At 35.8% G+C, this 20848-nt stretch overlaps 1 protein-coding gene across 1 annotated transcript; it reads left to right on the forward strand.

Annotated features, from left to right (window-relative positions):
- The first annotated feature begins 1506 nt into the window (after positions 1-1506).
- Positions 1507-20084, forward strand: HORMAD1 (HORMA domain containing 1). Its single transcript, XM_027534398.1, has 14 exons — positions 1507-1772; positions 2459-2603; positions 4230-4293; positions 4694-4730; positions 6812-6832; positions 7094-7120; positions 9944-10011; positions 10498-10649; positions 11805-12064; positions 13474-13540; positions 13629-13702; positions 14443-14526; positions 18220-18288; positions 19421-20084. The coding sequence occupies exons 1-14, from the start codon at positions 1740-1742 to the stop codon at positions 19499-19501; spliced, it is 1182 nt and encodes a 393-aa protein (XP_027390199.1). The 5' UTR covers positions 1507-1739; the 3' UTR covers positions 19502-20084.
- Positions 20085-20848: the final 764 nt, after the last annotated feature.

The following is a 20848-nucleotide window of genomic DNA, read 5'->3' on the forward strand; positions in this document are numbered from 1 at the left end:
TTGAGAACACTTTGTTCACTGTAAGACGGTTATGTACATCGAGAGGGCTTGGCACACACAATGAACCTTCCCTGTGGGCACGTGGCTTTTGCGAAGCCTGAGAAGGAAACCTTCATACTCTCCGGTTTCCCAGCGTGCCTTGCGCTGCTCTTGGCGGGAAAGGTGACCTGAATCTGGGGTCAAAATCTACTATCTCGGCTGCGCAGGCAACCGTTGAAGGAAGGCGCATGCGCGACAGACCGAGCGCGTGCCGTTTCTTTCCAGTCTCCTGGTTGCTGTCGGCGGGACTCTCAGACGATACGTAATACATATTTGTTTCGTTTTTGTTTTCATTCTTTTCTTCTTTTGCTTTATAATGTCTTCTCCGTTACTTCCCATATACTTTTAAATTTCTTAAGATCTTAGTGGTGAAACATTCAGGGGAGGGAGAAAATGTATACCTGCTTATTTTTCACAGAGGTTCTTGAGATTAGGTGAACTCTGGCATCCAGTCCAGGCCTTATTAGGATAAATGTAAATGGTTACGGTAAATAGACACTTCTGTGAATTCTTCTCGGAGAAGGCAATGGCACCCCACTCCAGTACTCTTGCCTGGAAAGTCCCATGGATGGAGGAGCCTGGTAGGCTTCAGTCCATGGGGTCGCTGAGTCGGACATGACTGAGCGACTTCACTTTCACGTTTCACTTTCATGCACTGGAGAAGGAAATGGCAACCCACTCCAGTGTTCTTGCCTAGAGAATCCCAGGGATGGCGGAGCCTGGTGGGCTGCCGTCTGTGGGGGTCGCACAGAGTCGGACACGACTGACGTGACTAAGCAGCAGCAGCAGCAAGTGAATTCTTCTAGATGAATTGTCTGGTTAAGAAAAATGAAATTGGGACCAAAAAAAAAAAACACACCTCAAAACTTATATCAAAGAAATGAGAAATCTGAATCAGTCCAAAAAATCTGTTTTATTGCTGAAAAATGAAATTGGGACCAAAAAAAAAAAAAAAACCACACCTCAAAACTTATATCAAAGAAATGAGAAATCTGAATCAGTCCAAAAAATATGTTTTATTGCTGTTTTATGGTGGTTCCACAGGGTAGGAAAATATGTTATATCCAGAGCCATGCTCAAATTCAGGGAAGGAATGTTACGTGATTTGGTCATTTTGAAACTACAAATTTAAAACAAAAATTAAAAGATTATTTTAAAGGATGGCAGGGGCAGTTTTTCATTACCTACCTGTGCAGTGTTATCAATGTTTGAATACTGCGAAGTGAAGAAAATAGTAGTTGCTGCTAAGTCGCTTCAGTCGTGTCCGACTCTGTGCGACCCCATAGACGGCAACCCACCAGGCTCCTCCATCCATGGGATTCTCCAGGCAAGAGTACTGGAGTGGGGTGCCATTGCCCTCTCAGAAAATAGTAGACTGTGCTTAAATAAAGAAAAAAAAGCGTTCTTTTAAAGCGCTTTCTTAATAATCCCTTAAAAAAAAAAAAGACTTTTAAAGAGCTTTCTTAATAACCCTTTTTTGTGTCAGGCTTGCTAGTCAAGCGGCTTGAAATTAACAGTTTACTTAATTTTATAGCAAAATGAACCTGTTTTCAACGATTATAAATAAAAAAAAGAGTCCCATTATTTATTCCCGTAAAACTCTTTTGACTTTACATGTAGTGAACCAGATTAGAGATAAAAATAAGATCTGGAGTTAAAGCTTGTATTTCTGTCACAAGGTTGAATTAAAATATCAGAAGATGGCTACTGCACAATTACAGAGAACTTCCATGGTATGATTTCTTGTATTTTAATATATTTTAATTTAGCTAATTTTATTGTTTCTTGAATTATCAAGTATTTTTATGTATGAGAAAGTTGAACCTTTGAGAGTTTAATGATGCCAGTAAACTCCATGTTTTAAGAAATGAAGATATTTGCTAAACTAATTTTAATTAATGGAGAATTTTATTGGATGCTTGATGCATTGCATTAAATTGCTGCTTCAAATTAAGCTTGCATTAGGTATTAATGAATGCTATAATGTTGCCTTGATGAAATTATCACTAATATTAGCCCTCTCCTAGAACATGAATTTTTATACCCCACAAATATATCTCTTCACATATCTTGCATTACAGTTACCTGTCTGTATTAAAGCCAGTCAGTAACTAAAGAGAAAAGAAGGAAAAAATTAGATAGAAAAATCAGTGCTATTTATCCATGTGTTATGCAGTTAACCTACAAGGGGATTTCTAATGATATTTAAGCAGTTTTTGCCTGTTACCTTTAGACTGCCACCCTGGAAACACCCTCACAATGTAGAAGCCGTCCTGATTTTCTGTGGATTCTAACCACCATGGTTAATAATTTTGGAGAAGTACCATGTTTATGCAAAAAAAATAGATCTACTTTAAGTTCAAGAAGACTGTATTTTTAGTAAAGCTAAATAAAATTTTTTATTTCCATTGAATTTTAGAGTGCACTGATATTTCCTAATAAGATATCAACTGAGCAGCAGTCTTTAGTGTTAGTGAAGAGGCTCCTAGCAGTTTCAGTATCCTGCATCACATATTTGAGAGGAATATTTCCGGAATGTGCTTATGGAACAAGATATCTAGATGGTAACGTAATGTTTATTTAAAAACTTTCTTTAAACATGTTATTTTTTAGTTTGGCTTGCTCTAAAATGGTAGTTTTTTACTTAAAGGTTTTGTTTTTATAATAGCAGCTGTATTGAGATACGATTTGCATATCTAACAATTCATTGATTTAAAGTGCAGAATTCATTGATTCTGGGTATATTCACCACAGTCAGTTTTAAAGCATTTCAGCACCTCAAAAGAAACCCCATACCCATTAAGTCACTATTTCCCCCATTTCCAGTCCTAGGCAACCACCGATCTGCTTTCTGTCTTTTATGTCTTTATTTGCCTATTCTAGACATATAAATAAATGAAATAATGTAATATATGTGGTCTTTATAATTGGCTTCTTTCATTTGACATAATGTGTTGAAGTTTCATCCATTTTGTAGCTTGGATTACTACCTTTTTTTTTTGCTGAATAATATTCCATTATATGAATATACCACATTTTATTTATCTACTACCAGTTGATGAATATTTGGGTTGTTTCCACTTTGGGCTTTTCAAATAATGCCGCAATTACATACAAATTTTTGTGTGGACATACAAGTGATTTTTTTAAGTATATTCAATACCTTTGAGAGCACTTAATCATAAAATTTCCCCTCAATCTCTCAAGTATAATATCACCTAACATTACTCTTATAATGATGAAATAAATAGGTAAAAACATCCTATTACTTATAGTCTCCTACAGTGGTAGTGTATGTTCTTGTGTTATTTTAAAGAAGTGAAAGTAATACAGCCATTTTTATACTGTAATAGTGATTTACTATCTATCACATAATGTGTACCTTATGTTGTTCACCAACTTTGTTGGCAATATGTTAAGCACCATGTTATGTGTGATATCTTGTTAGTTCGTATTATAGGCCTATGAGTTAGATACTATTCCTGTTTTTCACATATGAAACATGAGACTGACTGATCTTAGTCCTTTCCACTGTATTACTAATTGCTTCCTTGCAGGGCTGTGTCTGATAGCCTTTTAACTTCTTGGCTTTTTGCAAGTATTTAATTGGGATAAGGGGCCAGAACAAATTTTCTAAGACTCTTAGATAACAATGGCTGCTGCTGCTGCTAAGTCGCTTTAGTCATGTCCAACTCTGCGAGACCCCATAGACGGCAGCCCACCAGGCTCCCCCGTCCCTGGGATTCTCCAGGCAAGAACACTGGAGTGGGTTACCATTTCCTTCTCCGATGCATGAAAGTGAAAAGTGAAAGTGAAGTCGCTCAGTCGTATCCAACTCAGCGACCCCATGGACTGCAGCCTACCAGGCTCCTCCGTCCATGGGATTTTCCAGGCACGAGTACTGGAGTGGGGTGCCATTATATCTAAGTGTTCTGTATCTTTTAGAATGGAAATTTTTTTTCTATCCACTAACGTGCATCCTAAGCAATTATGATGCTATTTTATAATAAGGATAAAAAGATGATTTGTTTCCATGCAACCTGTCTTTAATTTTATTAACATCAATCATTTGGAAGTTCATTGCTATTAATAATAAACCTGTAATACACAACTGAAGAAAATAATCTTCATTTAAGTTTTTAGATGCTTACTAATCTTAAATATCTCTATATCCTTATTTTTGTATTTAGATCTTTGTGTCAAAATTCTGAGAGAAGATAAAAATTGTCCAGGATCTACCCAGTTAGTGAAGTGGTAAGTAAAATAAATAACGAAAGAAAATTATTTTTCTTAAATCATATTTTTTGGTACCTTGTATACATTTAAGTGTTTAACCCAGTTTTAGTGATTTCCCCCTTTAATGCTGGATACTACTTCTGCAGATCTTTGGATTTTTGCATTAAAATTTTCTTTATTTCATGCTCCATGTGAGCGGGCTTAATTTTCCTATTTTTGTTCCTCTGTCTTCCTTTTTTCATCCCCTATTGACATTTTATATTTCTACCACATTGTTTTGTTTTATTGTTTAAGCTAGAAATAAGGGAGCTTCATTATTAATAATAATTGTGTATTAGTAGTGAGATAATGAGACATTAAAAGAACTATTTTCTAGAAGTGAATTCAGTCTAAAAATGAATCCTTAATTATTTTTTAGGATGTTAGGATGCTATGATGCTTTACACAAAAAATACGTAAGTCAATATCTCTTTATTCTTTTTTTTCATAGTTTATAGTCTACAAATGTAAAGCAGTTACCATATAGTAAAAGATTAATTTAAACTAACTTGGATGTAGGCCAGCCCAAAGCTAAAAGTTTGACTATTTTAAAGATTAATATTCAACTCATTTAAAGCTAACAGAATTATTACTTAACAGATTTTGACAAGCCAGTTTTGATTATTAGCACTCATTTGCCATACCCTTCTCCAGGAGATCTTCCCTATCCAAGGACTGAACCTGTATCTCTCATGTCACCTGTACTGGCAAGTGGGTTCTTTATCACTAGCACCACCTAGGAAGCCCCATTTGCATTAATAACATATATTAACCTATAAAAACTTAATGAATTAAAACATCATTTGAAATAATTCTTTCATTAGTTTCACATGCCTTCTAAAATCATATTTATACTAATAATGTAATAAATAATTCTTTATGAGAATTTAAAAATAAACTTACATGTAGTCTAGGTTAAACTGTGACAAGGCTTTATGTATACTTACTGAGCTTACATTTATATCAACAAAGCAAATCTAACTCTAAAATATTATGAAAAAGATAAAATTTTATCCATGGTCACCAGCCTTCTTCATTAAGACATTATGTTTTTAGTATTCATTAAATGAGTGCCTGTTCTGTGCTAGGCCCATATATTCTAGATAGGAGCTGGTAAGTAAAAATGGTCAACAAGACAAAGAGGGCCTCTCCTACAATGGGAAAACAGCCAGTCAAATAAGGAGATTAGATAACATCCAGTTGTGTTAAATGCCATTAACATTTTAAGAAAAAGAATGTGGCAAATGGAGAAGTGGTGTAACTTTAGATTGGATAGTCTGAAGAGCTTCTCTGAGGAGGTGATACTTAAGCTGAGACTTGAATTAGAAGAAACCAGTTAGGCATTGATATTGGGAGAATATTCCTGACAGAGCAACAAATGCAAAGAGTTGGAGGGGAATTTGGCCAGTTCAAGGAATAAAAAGAAGGCCAGAATGATTGGAGTGTGATGAACAGAGCAAGAGAGTGGCAGGAGACGAACCTGTGGAGACAGACAGGGCCAGAGCATTCAGGGCTGAGTAGGTAGAGCTTGGACTTTATTTTAGGTACAGTAAAAGCCATTTGAAAGATTTAAGTAGAAATGTATCATCATTAGATTTATATTTTAAATTAAAAGAAAAATCACTTTGCTATTTAGAGAATATGCCATCAAAGGAGAAAAAGATTGTAATTAAGGTCAATAGCACTTAATCCATTACTGAAGTACTGATGAAAAAAAATGGTGTCTTAGACCAGGATGGGGCTTCCCTGGTGGCTCAGTGGTAAAGAATCGTCCCGCAATACAGGAGACCCGGGTTCAATCCTTGGGTCAGGAAGATCCCCTGGAGGAGGGCGTGGCAACCCACTCCTGTATTCTTGTCTGGAGAATCTCATGGACAGAGGAGCCAGGTAGGCTACAGTCCATAGGATTGCCCAGAGTCAGACATGGCTGAAGCAACTGAGCACACACACACATAGACCAGGATGACAAAGGAAAAAAATGAAAAGATTCCAGTTATATCTGACAGAACTGATTGGATTTGTTGATAGATTGGTTCTGGAGTATAAGGAAAAGATCCAAATTAAGGGCGACTTGGATTTTGGCAGATTACTAGAGTGAATGATTTCCTGTGATTCTCTATTCTGTTAGGCCCCAAAGCCTCTTTCCTTTACTCAATGAGCAGGGCCCTGAACTGTTTTTCTCAAAACCAGTTCTCATATTGGGTAAGATTTAATGAGTTATTTCACAATATGTATTTTCCTTGTAACTGGCAGTAATGCCTCATTTGCTTAAGTAAGTGATAGAAATTTCGACCTTCAATAAGATAACTAGAAATAAATATTTGGGGGAATAAGGAAGGATATCTGAGATACTGCTTTACCTGTAGCAAATGAAGTTTGTTTTTTGTGAGATTATTTTTATTAGAAATAAATGTTGAAATAGGACAAATAATTCTTATGATCCATCATGCAAAAATATAGAATAAAAATAAGATTTTTGTTCTTTGTTATATTTCAGCTGAGGATGGTTGTTCTAGCTGTAAGTATTTTTAAATTGTATGTTCCTTATAAAAGACTGTTAAATTCAGCCTTGCTTAATTAAATAATGCTGAAACCATCTATTTATTATATCATACAAACCACTGATCTGTTCATTAGAAAAAAGTAATATTTGTTGTGGGGGGGTGGGTTGTTCTGTATTTTGTTTTACTGAATTCATTTAATATTTTAATCTAAATATCCAGTTTAGTTCTCCTTATATGTAACTTAAGTAACTCAGTTGTAAATTATTTTTGAATAGGTGTACACCAATCCAGAAGACCCTCAGGTATGTATAAGTTAGTAAAGAAACATAATGCCTCTAATATCTATAAGTAACGTAAAAGTATAATAGTTTCTAATGCTTTAATTGTGCTTTTGTCAATGCAATTTCACATATATTTTCACATTTGAACTTCATAAAGACTTCTGAGTTAAGACAAGGCTTGTATTGTTACCCTTAAACAGATTAACACCCTTAACTACAAGGGAGATTGTGTGACTAATTCAAGGCCACAAAGATACAAACCATTAGAAATAACCTAAATCTCCTGACTTCTGATCTTTTACAGCGTTCTTATTTTTAATGGTATTCTTTTTATAGAATTATAAAAGGAGTTGAGTTTTAGAAAAATAAGATACTACTCCTTGATTTTTAACTGTAAACCCTAATCCAATCACATGTACCTGTTCATCTGACAATTAAAGAAAGGGTTATAAGAAGTGAAAGGGAAAACCAGAGAAACAAAAGGGTGTACTTCCCTGCTGATCCAGGGGTTAGGAATCCACCTGCCAACGCAAGGGACACAGGTTTGATCCCTGGGTTAGGAGGATCCTATATGCCCTGGAACTACTAGGCCAGTGCTGCACAACTTCAGAGTCCACGCACCTGGAGCCTTTTCTAAATTCTTTTCTGCCTTTTCTAAATCCAGCTTGTACATCTGGAAGTTCTCAGTATATGTACTGTTGAAGCCTAGCTTGAAGGATTTTGAACATTACTTGCTAGTGTGTAAAGTAAGTGCAACTGTATAAAAGTTCGAACATTCTTTGGCTTTGCCTTTCTTTGGAATTGGAATGAAAACTGATCTTTTCCAGGCCTGTGGCCACTGCTGAGTTTTCCAAATTTGCTGGCATATTGAATGCAGTACTTTAGCAGCAGCATCTTTTAGGATTTGAAGTAGCTCAGCTGGGATTTCATCACCTCCAGTAGTTTTGTTTGTAGTAATGCTTTTGCTTACTATATAGTAAGGATTTAAGTCCTGTGCTTAACCATTCTGTTAGTGGAAAAGATGTGCTACCTCCCTTACCAGCCTATTAAGGAGTTCCTTCCCTCTGGTATGTAAAACATAAATTGCAGTGAGTCGGGAATAGGTATCTTAGTGGCACTGAAGTCCCAAATCCAAGGGCCTGGAATTGACTATTTAGGATCGGAAAGTTTCAATGGATGAATATGGATTATCATACAGAAAGAATTATTAAATGGTGAGACATAAAAAAAATCTATATATAGCTACTTAACCACCAGTTCAGTTCAGTCCAGTCACTCAGTCGTGTCTGACTCTTTGTGACCCCGTGAACTGCAGCACACCAGGCCACCCTGTCCATCACCAACTCCCGGAGTCCACCTAAACCCACGTCCATTGAGTCGGTGATGCCATCCAGCCATCTCATCCTCTGTCATCCCCTTCTCCTCCTGCCCTCAAACTTTCCCAACATCAGGGTCTTTTCAAATGAGTCAACTCTTCACATCAGGTGACCAAAGTATTGGAGTTTCAGCTTCAACATCAGTCCTTCCAATGAACACCCAGGACTGATCTCCTTTAGGATGGACTGGTTGGATCTCCTTGCAGTCCAAGGGACTCTAAAGAGTCTTCTCCAACACCACAGTTCAAAAGCATCAATTCATCGGTGCTCAGCTTTCTTCACAGTCCAACTCTCACATCCATACATGACCACTGGAAAAACCATAGCCTTGACTAGATGGACCTTTGTTGACAAAGTAATGTCTCTGCTTTTTAATATGCTGTCTAGGTTGGTCATAACTTTCCTTCCAAGGAGTAAGTGTCTTTTAATTTCATGGCTGCAGTCACCATCTGCAGTGATTTTGGAGCCCCAAAAAATAAAGTCAGCCACTGTTTCCACTGTTTCCCCATCTATCTGCCATGAAGTGATGGGACCAGATGCCATGATCCTGGTTTTCTGAATGTTGAGTTTTAAGCCAACTTTTTCATTCTCCTCTTTCACTTTCATCAAGAAGCTCTTTAGTTCTTCTTTACTTTCTGCCATAAGGGTGGTGTCATCTGTGTATCTGAAGTTATTGATATTTCTCCCAGCAATCTTGATTCCAGCTTGAGTTTCTTCCAGTCCAGCGTTTCTCATGATGTACTCTGCATAGAAGTTAAATAAGCAGGGTGACAATATACAGCCTTGATGTACTCCTTTTCCTATTTGGAACCAGTCTGTTTTTCCATGTCCAGTTCTAACTGTTGCTTCCTGACCTGCATACAGGTTTCTCAAGAGGTAGCTCAGGTGGTCTGGTATTCCCATCTCTTTCAGAATTTTCCACAGTTTGTTGTGATCCACACAGTCAAAGGCTTTGGCATAGTCAATAAAACAGAAATAGATGTTTCTCTGGAACTCTCTTGCTGTTTTAATGATCCAGCAGATGTTGGCAATTTGATCTCTGGTTCCTCTGCCTTTTCTAAAACCAGCTTGAACATCTGGAAGTTCATGGTTCACGTATTGCTGAAGCCTGGCTTGGAGAATTTTGAGCATTACTTTACTAGTGTGTGAGATGAGTGCAGTTGTGCAGTAGTTTGAGCTTTCTTTGGGATTGGAATGAAAACTGACCTTTTCCAGTCCTGTGGCCACTGCTGAGTTTTCCAAATTTGCTGGCATCTTGAGTGCAGCACTTTCACAGCATCATCTTCCAGGATTTGAAATAGCTCAACTGGAATTCCATCACCTCCACTAGCTTTGTTCGTAGTGATGCTTTCTAAGGCCCACTTGACTTCACATTCCAGGATGTCTGCCTCTAGGTGAGTGATCACACTATCGTGATAGCCACTAGTATTATATATCAGATTCATAACTATGATATTTTCTATTTTAGACAATTTCAGAATGTTACCAATTTAAATTCAAGTACACCAGTAATGGACCAGTCATGGATTTCACAAGGTAATTATTATTCTATAGTTTTCTCTTCATATTGCAGATTACCATTTATTCATAATAATACTGTATAGCTAAACTTCAGAAATAATTCTGAAATTCTCTAACATCCCTAATGTACTATCAAGGATACAAAATATGTTTGGAGTGGCTGCAAGCCAGAATTTTGTGGATAATTGTATATATTTTAATTGTGAAACAGAGCCAAAGAGTAGGAAATCTATTGTATGCTCACGTGATTAGAAATACAATAAAATTCATCATTTGTTTCCTTTAAAAACATCTTACATAAAATGTGTATGAATATATGTAAATTAGTTTAGAATTATAATAATAATGATATTAAATTTTTATAATGTATTAAACACATGAAATTGTAACTTTTAACAACTTGATACATTAATAGGAATAAGAATCTTAAGTAGTAAAACATGAAGTTACGTTATTAGAAGCCATGGATGTCATAAAAGAAACTATGTGATTCTCTTCTAGTAAAAACCAAAGCAACGAACCTAATATGTCATCTGCTGATACCAAGAAAGCAAGTATTCTTCTCATTCGCAAGATTTATATTCTAATGCAAAATCTGGGACCTTTACCTAATGATGTTTGTTTGACCATGAAACTTTTTTACTACGATGAAGGTACTATTTCCAGATCATCCTGTTTTAGTTGGTACCTGTATATTTTCTTATTAATGAAACACTTGGTTTCCATCCCAAATAGTTTTAGGCACGTAAATTTATATATATATAATATTTTAATTATAAAATTTATATTTCATGTTGGTATTTGAAAAAATCGTACACTTCTCCAGTGATAAGAACATGTCCATTTGAAGCTCAGCTTCATTCGTAACTGAAGAAATGAAGCAATGAGATAACCAGTTTTCACTTTCCAGATCATACAACTTAAAAAATCATTATTGGCAGGGATGTGGGGGGAAGCAAGCACTTTTTATATACTCTTGATGGAATGTAACCATTAATGTGCCATATAACATTTTAAGAGGACTATTTGGCAATATAAAAATTTAAAATTCTCTTTAAAATATTAAATTCTTTTTAATCCTGAAATTCTGCAGCTAGAAAAGTATCTTGGGAATATATGTAGACAAATATCAAGGTTATATGTTTATGCATTGTTGCATTTGTTAAACTGGAAACAAACTGGAAATTTAACCTTGAATGTTCTTTATTGAAGGATTGAGTAAATAAATTATAGTGCATCTATATAATAGAATGCTGTGCAAGCTGTTTAAAAGAATGTGCTGATAAATTGTTATCCAAAAAATATTAAAGCAAATTTAAAAGTGATGTTAAAAGCAGCTAGGTACAGAAGAATACGACTTCATTTGTTTTTTAAGAATATATGTATATATATATATAACATGCATAGTATCTTCTAGAAGAACACAAAGCATCAACAATAATAACTAACATTTACTGAATACTTCCTCTGTGTCAGTTCTGTTCTGGTCATTTTATAGACTTCAATACCACAGTGACCCTAGGAGGTCGGTACGAGTATTTTCCCCTCTTGACAGATGAGGAAACTGAATCAAGAATGACGAATAGTTTCCTCAAGTCACATAGCTAGTCAAGTGTAAGGAAAAAAGTTTACCTTTAAGGAATAAAATAGGAACTTGGAGATAGTAGGAGACTGCATTTTACTTATTATTGTATGTCCTTCTATACTATTTAAAACTTCTTTAATATGCAGTATATTCTATAATAATAAAAATTAATATATTTTATTCAATTTCATGAACAGCATAGTTTATACTTACTTTTCTGCAGTTACACCCCCAGATTACCAGCCTCCTGGTTTTAAGGATGGTGATTGTGAAGGAGTGATATTTGAAGGAGAGCCTATGTACTTAAATGTGGGAGAAGTCCCAACACCTTTTCACACCTTCAAAGTAAAAGTGACCACTGAGAGGGAACGAATGGAAAATATTGGTTCAGGTATATTATCACCAAAACAATTAAAAACACCACTTCAAAAAATTCTTACGGACAAAGATGATTTAGAAGATGACCAGGAGCATTATATAAGTGTAAGTATACTTAAAGAGTAATGAATGTTTTATTCAATTCTGAGTACTTCAGTAGCTATAAATACTTATTATCACCATAAACTCAAGTTTGAAAGGTACCATAAAGAAGGTTTAGGCTTGTGGTTTTAAAACTTTTCATGTGGGTGCGAAGAATATTATTCTCAGAAATTTAAAAGCACAACTATTGTGAATGAAGTAGGGAATGGTCCTGGAGGCCCAGCCATTCACCATCTCATCTACCCTCATGATGGACTCTTAAGAAAACCCCTTTGTCTGGAGCATAATTTGAAAACCATGGAATCCCCTGGTGGTCCCGTGGTTAGGACTTGGCACTGTCACTATCGGGTCTGGGTTCAAAAAAAGAAAAGCAGTGAGTGACTCCAGTCCCCCAGACTAATGCTGGAATCTTTTCTTCAACACCCCTGTTAAGTGCTCATGTAAGCCTGTGGTTGAATTTCTTCAGGGCCTGAAAATCAGTGTCCTGAAAGAGCTTGGAAGTTCCTGGAAGTCAGGAAAAGTGTCTTATTCAGCTTTGTATTTCTTTTGTACCTAGCATTTAGAGTTACAGAATGTATTCTCAATATTGGTTGAATAGATGGATGAAGTATTTAAAAAAGCTTTTTTTTTAAATTATAGCCTCATTCCCAGAAAATCTTTCATCATTTTTATGTTTGTTCTTTAATCTCACCTTTGTGATTTTCTCTTATTTTATTCTAAATTATGATCACAGTTCTTATGATAGGGACTAACTATTCTGTTTTAGGCTCTGTAGCCAAATCCTTGCAAATAGAAAACTCAATTTTCAACCAGTTCAGTCAAGAAGGAATCGTCTTCCTAAAACCTAAATGCCACTCTTGCTTTATAAACAAATATGGCTGGGATTTATGAAGCATTCTTTAAAATATTTAAAGCTCTTTGACGTATGTCACAAGGGGAATAATAATTATAAAGTAGACATCAAACCTTTGCTATTTCTGTCATACCATAACTGTGCTTATCCTTTCCCAACTCCCTGAAGAGGGTTCAGAGTTTATACAAGTATCTATATAGGAATTTCAGAGCTACGGAAGTTGTAGCTTATTGCGTCACCATGTCTAATTCAGTGCTCTCAAACAATAGTAAGATCTGGGGTTCTTAGAATCATCATACATTTTTCAGAAAGTTGTATATTTTTACTATCTACCTTAAAGCAATCTTGAAAAGTAAAGAAAAATAGGATTTTATACTTTGGATAAATAAGCTGCCTTATAATAAGTACAAGACCACTTTATTTTCAGAAAGTGTGAAGTAATTGTAATGTTATGTTATATTTAACCTTCATGTAAAACAAGCTTGTTAATAAATACTACCCAGTTGCTTTAATTTCTTTTTGGAATGTGTCCATTTTTTTCCTTCATGTAATTATGTAGGATGAGTTTGACACCGAAACTAAAATGGAAGAGCAGGAAAAAAACCCTGGCTGTTCTGTACGTAGAGGTGAGAAGTTAATGAAAATGTAAATTAATTCACTTCCAATTCAATTTTATACCATTTTAACTCTTTTATTTATTTCTTTTTTTAACAGAAGCAGGTTTCATTTGTGAGGAAGATGAAATGAAATCTAAAGGAAGTCCAGATTTTTCAATTTCTCATTCTCAGGTATAAACTTCACAGTTCTATCTCATTTTTAACTTGAATTTTTTCAAAAGACAGGTTCTTATATGCTTATCTGGTTATCTCTCAGATTTTCTTATATTCTAGGTATTTTAGAAGAAAATTAGTTATTAAGAATGCTTACTAACAAAATTTGGTAATTATATGTTGAAAAGTTTTGAGTGTATTATTGTTTCATTTGTTTAGTAATAAACCTAAATACTGTTCAAAGAATCTCAGAATTTCAGAGGTAAATAGAATCTTAAGCAATTATTAATTTAACTCAACCACCCTTTGTATTTGCAAATGGAGTATATAATACATTTTTGTTGCCTTGGAGCAGAACATGTTTAATTTTGTTTTCTATATATAGTAAAATCCTGAAATAACATTTAGAAAAAATCAACCTGAAAATAATGGGGCTGATGATTGCCTACCTTCTTCTGCACAGCCCTTCTCCAGTGGGTGTGGGCTGAAGTTCTTATCTTCTGAAAGAGTGGTATCTAGTGATAATTCCGATCTTTCTCAATTCAGTGAATGGTCAGTGTACAGTGTACAGAGTCAGTTTCAGTATCTTTACCTTTGTACTTTTTATGACAGTAAGAATCAACACAAAATTATGGACTTTAATTAACTCAAAATAGCAAGACCGTAAATTTTATGTGATTAAGTTTTTGACCCCCATTATTATGAAAATCTTCTCTTGTATTGTTTTAGTGGTTTCATGTAATTATTTTCTTTTCTAGGTTGAGCAGTTAGTCAGTAAAACATCTGAGCTTGATGTGTCTGAAAGCAAAACAAGAAGTGGAAAAATTTTTCAGAATAAAATGGTAACGGCATCTCTTTAGATTTGATTTCATTCTAACCTTGTAATTTTCCCTGTAGTTGAGTTTATTTTGCTTTTATTCATTTATTGGAGTAATTTAGTAAGCACATACTATTAATATGTGTGACTTTACTAGGTACTGGAAATATAATATGCTCTTAGCTTAAAGTTTAGTAATTTGAGGTAAACAAGCAGTGATATAACACTATGATAACAGTCAGAATAGGCTACAGAGACACAAAGGAAAGAATGGTTAATTTCACTGAAGGTGCAGTGGAGAGGGAAATGCAGAGGAGCTTTCAGAAGTGACACTATCCTCCAAACTGCCTCAGGATAGTGACACTACCTCCTCTATTCCCAGACTCCCAGGAAATTTCCAGGAATGCTAAAGTGTTCGTTTCCATGTTCTATCTTGTGAGTGGGTTGTCTTATTAATAAGACATTAAAAATAATTATACATTAAAATATATATACATACATATCTTACATAAAGGGAGTCTCATATGTTAAGGAAAAAACACCACTGCTTTATTTTAGTTTTTTATATGAGTTGTACTAAATAGAGATTTGGGCTTCCCAGGTGACACTAGTGGTAAAGAACCCATTTGCCAGTGCAGGAGACGCAAGAGAACCCGAGTTCCGTCCTTGGGTTGGGAAGATCCCCTGGAGTGGGAAGTGGCAACCCACTCCAGTATTCTTGCCTAGAGGATCCCATGAACAGGGGAGCCTGGCGGACTGTGGTCCATAGAGTCACAAAGAGTAGGACACAACTGAGACAACTTAGCACGTATGCAAATGAGGTTTATATTTTATTTTAGGTCTTTTAAGTTATTCTCCAAAGTTCAAAGGTGAATAAAAAGCATTCTATAAAATATATGAGCTATTATGTCAGGGAATTCCCTGCAGTCTGGTGGTTATTACTCCATGCTTTTGCTGCAGGGGCACAGGTTCAGTCCCTGGTCAGGTAACTAGATCCCACAGGCTGTACAGCTCAGCAAAAAAAAAAAAAGATATCCAAAGTTAGGAAACAAATGGCACAACACTGGTATGCTGGAGGGTTTCTTTCCCCCTCTTCATTCAGTGACATCATGTTTTTCCTACCTAGCTTGAAACTGGACATAATGAAAGTATTCACAGCATCGTTGTTGTTCAGTAGCACAGTCGTATCTGACTCTTTGCAACCCCATGGATTGTGGCATGCCAGGCTTCCCTGTCCTTCACCATCTCCCAGAGTTTGCTAAACTCATGTCCATTGAGTCGTTGATGCCATCCAACCATCTCATCCTCTGTCATTGCCTTCTTCTCATGCCTTCAGTCTTTCTCAGCATTGGGATCTTTTCCAACGAGTTGGCTCTTCATTTCAGGTGGCCAAAGTATTGGAGCTTCAGCTTCAGCATCAGTCCTTCCAATGAATATTCAGGGTTGATTTTCTTTAGGATTGACTAGTTTGATCTCCTTACTGTCCAAGGGACTCGCAAGAATCTTCCCCAGCACCACAGTTCGAAAGCATCAAGTCTTCAGTGCTCAGCCTTCTTTATGGTCCAACTCTCACATCCATACCTGACTACTGGAAAAACCATAGCTTTAACTAGACAGACCTTTGTCGGTAAAGTGATGTCATGCTGTCTAGGTTGGACGTAGCTTTTCTTCCTAGGAGCAAGTGTCTTTTGATTTCATGGCTGCCGTCACCGTCTGCAGTGATTTTGGAGTCCAAGAAAAAAAATCTGTCACTGTTTCATTTTTTCCCATCTATTTGCCTTGAAGTGATGGGACTGGATGCCGTGATATTAGTTTTTTGAATGTTGACTTTTAAGTCAGCCTTTTCACTCTCCTTTTTCATCTTCATCAAGAGGCCCTCTAGTTCCTCTTTGCTTTCTGCCATTAGGGTGGTATCATGTGCTAGGGTGGTATCATGAGGTTGTTGATATTTCTTCCAGCAATCTTGATTCCAACTTGGCTTCATTCATCCCAGCATTTCACATGATGTACTCTACATATAAGTTAAATAAGCCAGGTAACAATATATAGCCTTAACATACTCCTTTCCCAATTTTGAAGCAGTCCATTGTTTCATGTCCAGTTCTAACTGTTGCTTCTTGACCTGCATACAGGTTTCTCACAAGGTTTCTCCCCCTTCTCTTGAAGAGTTCTCCATAGTTTGTTGTGATCCACACAGTCAAAGGCTTTGGTGTAGTCAGTGAAGCAGAAGTAGATGTTTTTCTGAAATTCCCTTGCTTTTTCTATGATCCAGGGGATGTTGGCAATTTGATCTCTGGTTCCTCTGCCTTTTCTGAATCCAGCTTGTGCCTCTGAAAGTTCTTGGTTCGTGTATTGTTGAAGCCTAGTTGAAGGATTTTGAACATTACCTTGCTAGCATGTGAAATGAAGCATTGTACAGTAGTTTGAACATTCTTTGGCATTGCCCTTCTTTGGAATTGGAATGAAAACTGACCTTTTCCAGTCTGTTGGCCATGCCTTAACTCAGGATTTATTTCTCCCAGAGAACTGGTTGTTAAACATTTACCAGAACACCACTGATGATAGTGCCATTTTTAGGTGTCCTTTTTTCCCCACATTCTTGACGGAAAGTTAGAACTGGCAAGCAAGAAATAAAATAATTCCAAAAATTACTACCTCCAGCAGCAAAATGTTCTTTCTAGGCAGCTTCTATTTAAAATAAGTATCCTTTACTATCCTTTACTCCACCGAAGTACTCCTCATTTTGTCAATAGTGACTGAATTATGGTTAGAAACAGGCAGGAAGTGAAGATACTTAATATATATAGTAAGGAAGTTATTGAAAAGTACATTTCAAGCATCAGAAAATAAATATGTACTTTTGGGGGATAATACTATGAAAACTAATAACTTGTCATCATCTAATATTCATTTTAAAAACTGTATATGTAGCATTATTCACAATAGCCAAAAGATGGGGGGAAACCCCTAAATGTTCTTAACAGATGAATGGATAAACAAATGTGGCATATCCATACAGTAGACTATTATTATTCAGGCATAAAAAGGAATGAAGTATCAGTCCATACTACAACTTGGATGAACCCTGAAAACATTATGCTCAGTGAAAGAAACCAGTCATACACACACACACATGCAAAAGTATTATATGGTTCCATTTATATGAAAGTCCAAAATAAGGATTTCTGTAGAGACAAAGTCTTAATGCTAGGGGAAGAATGAGGGAATAGTGGAGTGATAGCTGTAAGAGTACAGGATTTCTTTTTAGAGGATATATTGTGTGCTCAGTCCAACTCTTTGGGGCTTCATGAACTGTAGCTCGCCAGGGTCCTCTGTTCATGAAGTTTTCCAGGTGAGAATACTGAAGTGGGTTGTCATTTCCTACTCCAGGGGATCTTCCCAACTAAGGGATCAAATTCAGGTCTTTTGTGTCTCCTGCATCATCAGGCAGATTTTTTTTTACCACTAGTGCCACTTGGGAAGCCTTTTAGAGGATGAAAGTGCTCTAAAATCGACAGTGGTGATGGTTGCATAACTCTGTGAATATACTTAAAATCACTGAAGTTTGTGTATTTTGAATGGATGAATTTTATGTATCCGAATTATATCTCAGTAAAGTTTTTTTTTAAAAAACTGCATATAGTTGCCTGTGGTTGAACAATCATGCTGATTGTTCTTTGAGAAATAACCAATTGGTAATTATTCTATCTTTGTGGAGGCTAATGGAAATCAACAAGTAAAATCTAAGGAAAATCGGAAGAGAACTCAGCTTGAATCTGGGAAAACAGTAAGTCTTATAGTAATATATAGATTGAATGAAATGGCAAGTATCAGAATATTGCTGTAGATTAAATTAATGATAAATATGATATCTTCGGATATACCTCAAAGCTCTAGTTTTCAGATCTTGTTTAAATATATTTGATTCTAAAAAATTGGGTGATTTTAAAATAAAATGTGGTACATTGTTTTATTAATTTTCCCATGTAAACATTTACTGTCTTATTCCATGATTGATTTGAAACAGTTGGAGAAATGTATAAAGTAAAATCAACATCAGGAAAAATATGAATATAATAAGAAAAAAAATGAGAGTACAAGAATACTCAGGCCATTTTATTTATGTAGAATTAAAATTGGGCCACAGATTTGATCTGAGCTTTCTACAGATTAAAACTGAAGTAGAAACAAGTTACTAAATCCACATGTTCTCTAAAAATATAGCATCTCCTCTTAGTACCTTAGAAAATTTTCCTGACCTAAATTCTATAACAAGTTGTATTATATTTGGAACCTTATTTTAGCAAATCAGATAATGTATTTGTCATTTCTGAGATAAATATGTTTTCAACCAGAATTTTGAGTATTATTCAGTTCAGTCGCTCAGTTGTGTCCAACTCTTCTCACTCCCCTCAAAATATTTTACTGTTTTGAGATGGTGGTTTAGTTGCTAACTCATGTCCAACCCTTTGCAACCCCATGGACTGTAGCCTGCCAGGCTCCTCTGTCCCTCTGTCTGTGGGATTTCTCAGGCAAGAATACTGGAGTGGGTTCCCATTTCCTCTCCAGAGGATCTTCCCAACCCAGGGATCAAACCCAGATCTCTTGCATTGAAGGCAGTTGCCTGCACTGGGGACAGATTTTTTACCAACTGAGCTACCAGGGAAGTTCTACTATTTTGAGGACATAATATCAAATCTTCTAAGTACTCCAACATCCCTAATGAAAACCTTATACTTTGCAAGACTGTATTCAGCAGCCATCAGGAGATATAAATAACAAAATTTTAAAAGTAAGAAAAGGAAGGAATGGATGAAGGAAGGAAGAAAGGGAAGAAGCAAACTCAGACATAAAAAAACCTCTAAAATTAAAGATATTTAAACTGGGAAGTATTCTTAGTAATTGTTTTCTCTTGACAGGTCCTTCATCCCTTTGATTCTTCTAGTCAGGAGTCAGTGCCAAAAAGAAGAAAGTTTAGTGAACCGGAGGAGCGTATATAAAACATTTTTTTCCTGCATGTTTGCAGAGTTCTTCACAACATTTAAACTAAAGGTCGCTATATTGCTATTTTAAGGTGTGTTTGTCCTACCTCTGAAAACTTATATATGGTCTTAAGCAGTCAGCACACTAAAATGAATCCTTAACTGACTATCATATTGTGATCCTTAATCTTATCTGAGACAAATTCAAGAGAACTTTTGTATAAAAACAGAAGTACCGGTGTCATAATTCTATTAATTATCCTTTCAATGTATCTCCCGTTTTGGCAGACACTTCCTTTCAACACATTAATTTTTTAAGGCCCTCTAAAAGCCATTTTTTGAAGTAAATAATGTTTATTTTTGTATTAAACTTTTCTAGAAATTCACTTTTTACCTGTTAAAACTATAGTTTAACTGGCTGTATTTGTTAATTGTCTTATTAAAACAAATGTCTTCAGTACTTTGATACAGTGTATTAACATGATAATATATAATGTACAATTTAAAATTGGTGTTTTACCTTTTTTAATAATTTTTACAAGACAAAATGATTTTAAAATCTAGCATTTTGGGCAGCATAAATAAAATATTGTTCAGCGTCTAGACTCTTTCATGGCTTCTAATTTTTATTTAAATAGAAAATGTTTAGGCACTAATTTTGAAATCATTTTGGTAGGTATTTCTTTCAAGAGTTGAGCACACTTCCTAGAACTTTTAGGTGGTAATGTGAAAGATATTGTGCCTTCAGTGAGAAACCTGGGACCTGGTTCTAGACTTTAGTATTTCCTGTGCTCTAGAAAAGGAAGGCTTAAAACTTGGTCTGTTTGCCTCTTGCATTTTCAGCAGCCATATTCTAAAAAAATATACATTATCCATGAACTTGCCAGTAAGAAACAGTAATGGAAAATGTTAGTATGAATGCTGTGGTAGAAATGTGCCTATCCTGTTTAATGTAAACCAAATAACCCTCCACAAACTGACCCAGATCAGGTTTTTCTGGGACAGGAAAGTTAGGGATAAGCCAATTGTCGAAAACAACCAATTTTAAAATGTTTATGTATTCTTAGCTTTATTGGATCCCAACTCATCTCACCTAATTGTCCCAGTATACACTGCTACAGAACACACCTGCTACACTGAGATTGCCCAACAAAAACCTTTGTAGATCGGAAGCTGGTGATAGCTCACTAAACGCTTTGATTGGCCGGTTTAATGGGGGTGGGGATCGCAGCCCTCTTTCCTCTCGCTACCAAGGTTCTTTCATTGGATTGACCAGCTGTCAGGTTAAACCCAAACCTGCCTCCTTTTGGTCGTGTTTGTCTGGAGCGCAACACAATAGCTGGGGGGAGAGCCTCCCTTCACAAG

This window comes from Bos indicus x Bos taurus, chromosome 3 (assembly GCF_003369695.1).
Source record: "Bos indicus x Bos taurus breed Angus x Brahman F1 hybrid chromosome 3, Bos_hybrid_MaternalHap_v2.0, whole genome shotgun sequence".
Taxonomy (NCBI): domain Eukaryota; kingdom Metazoa; phylum Chordata; class Mammalia; order Artiodactyla; family Bovidae; genus Bos; species Bos indicus x Bos taurus.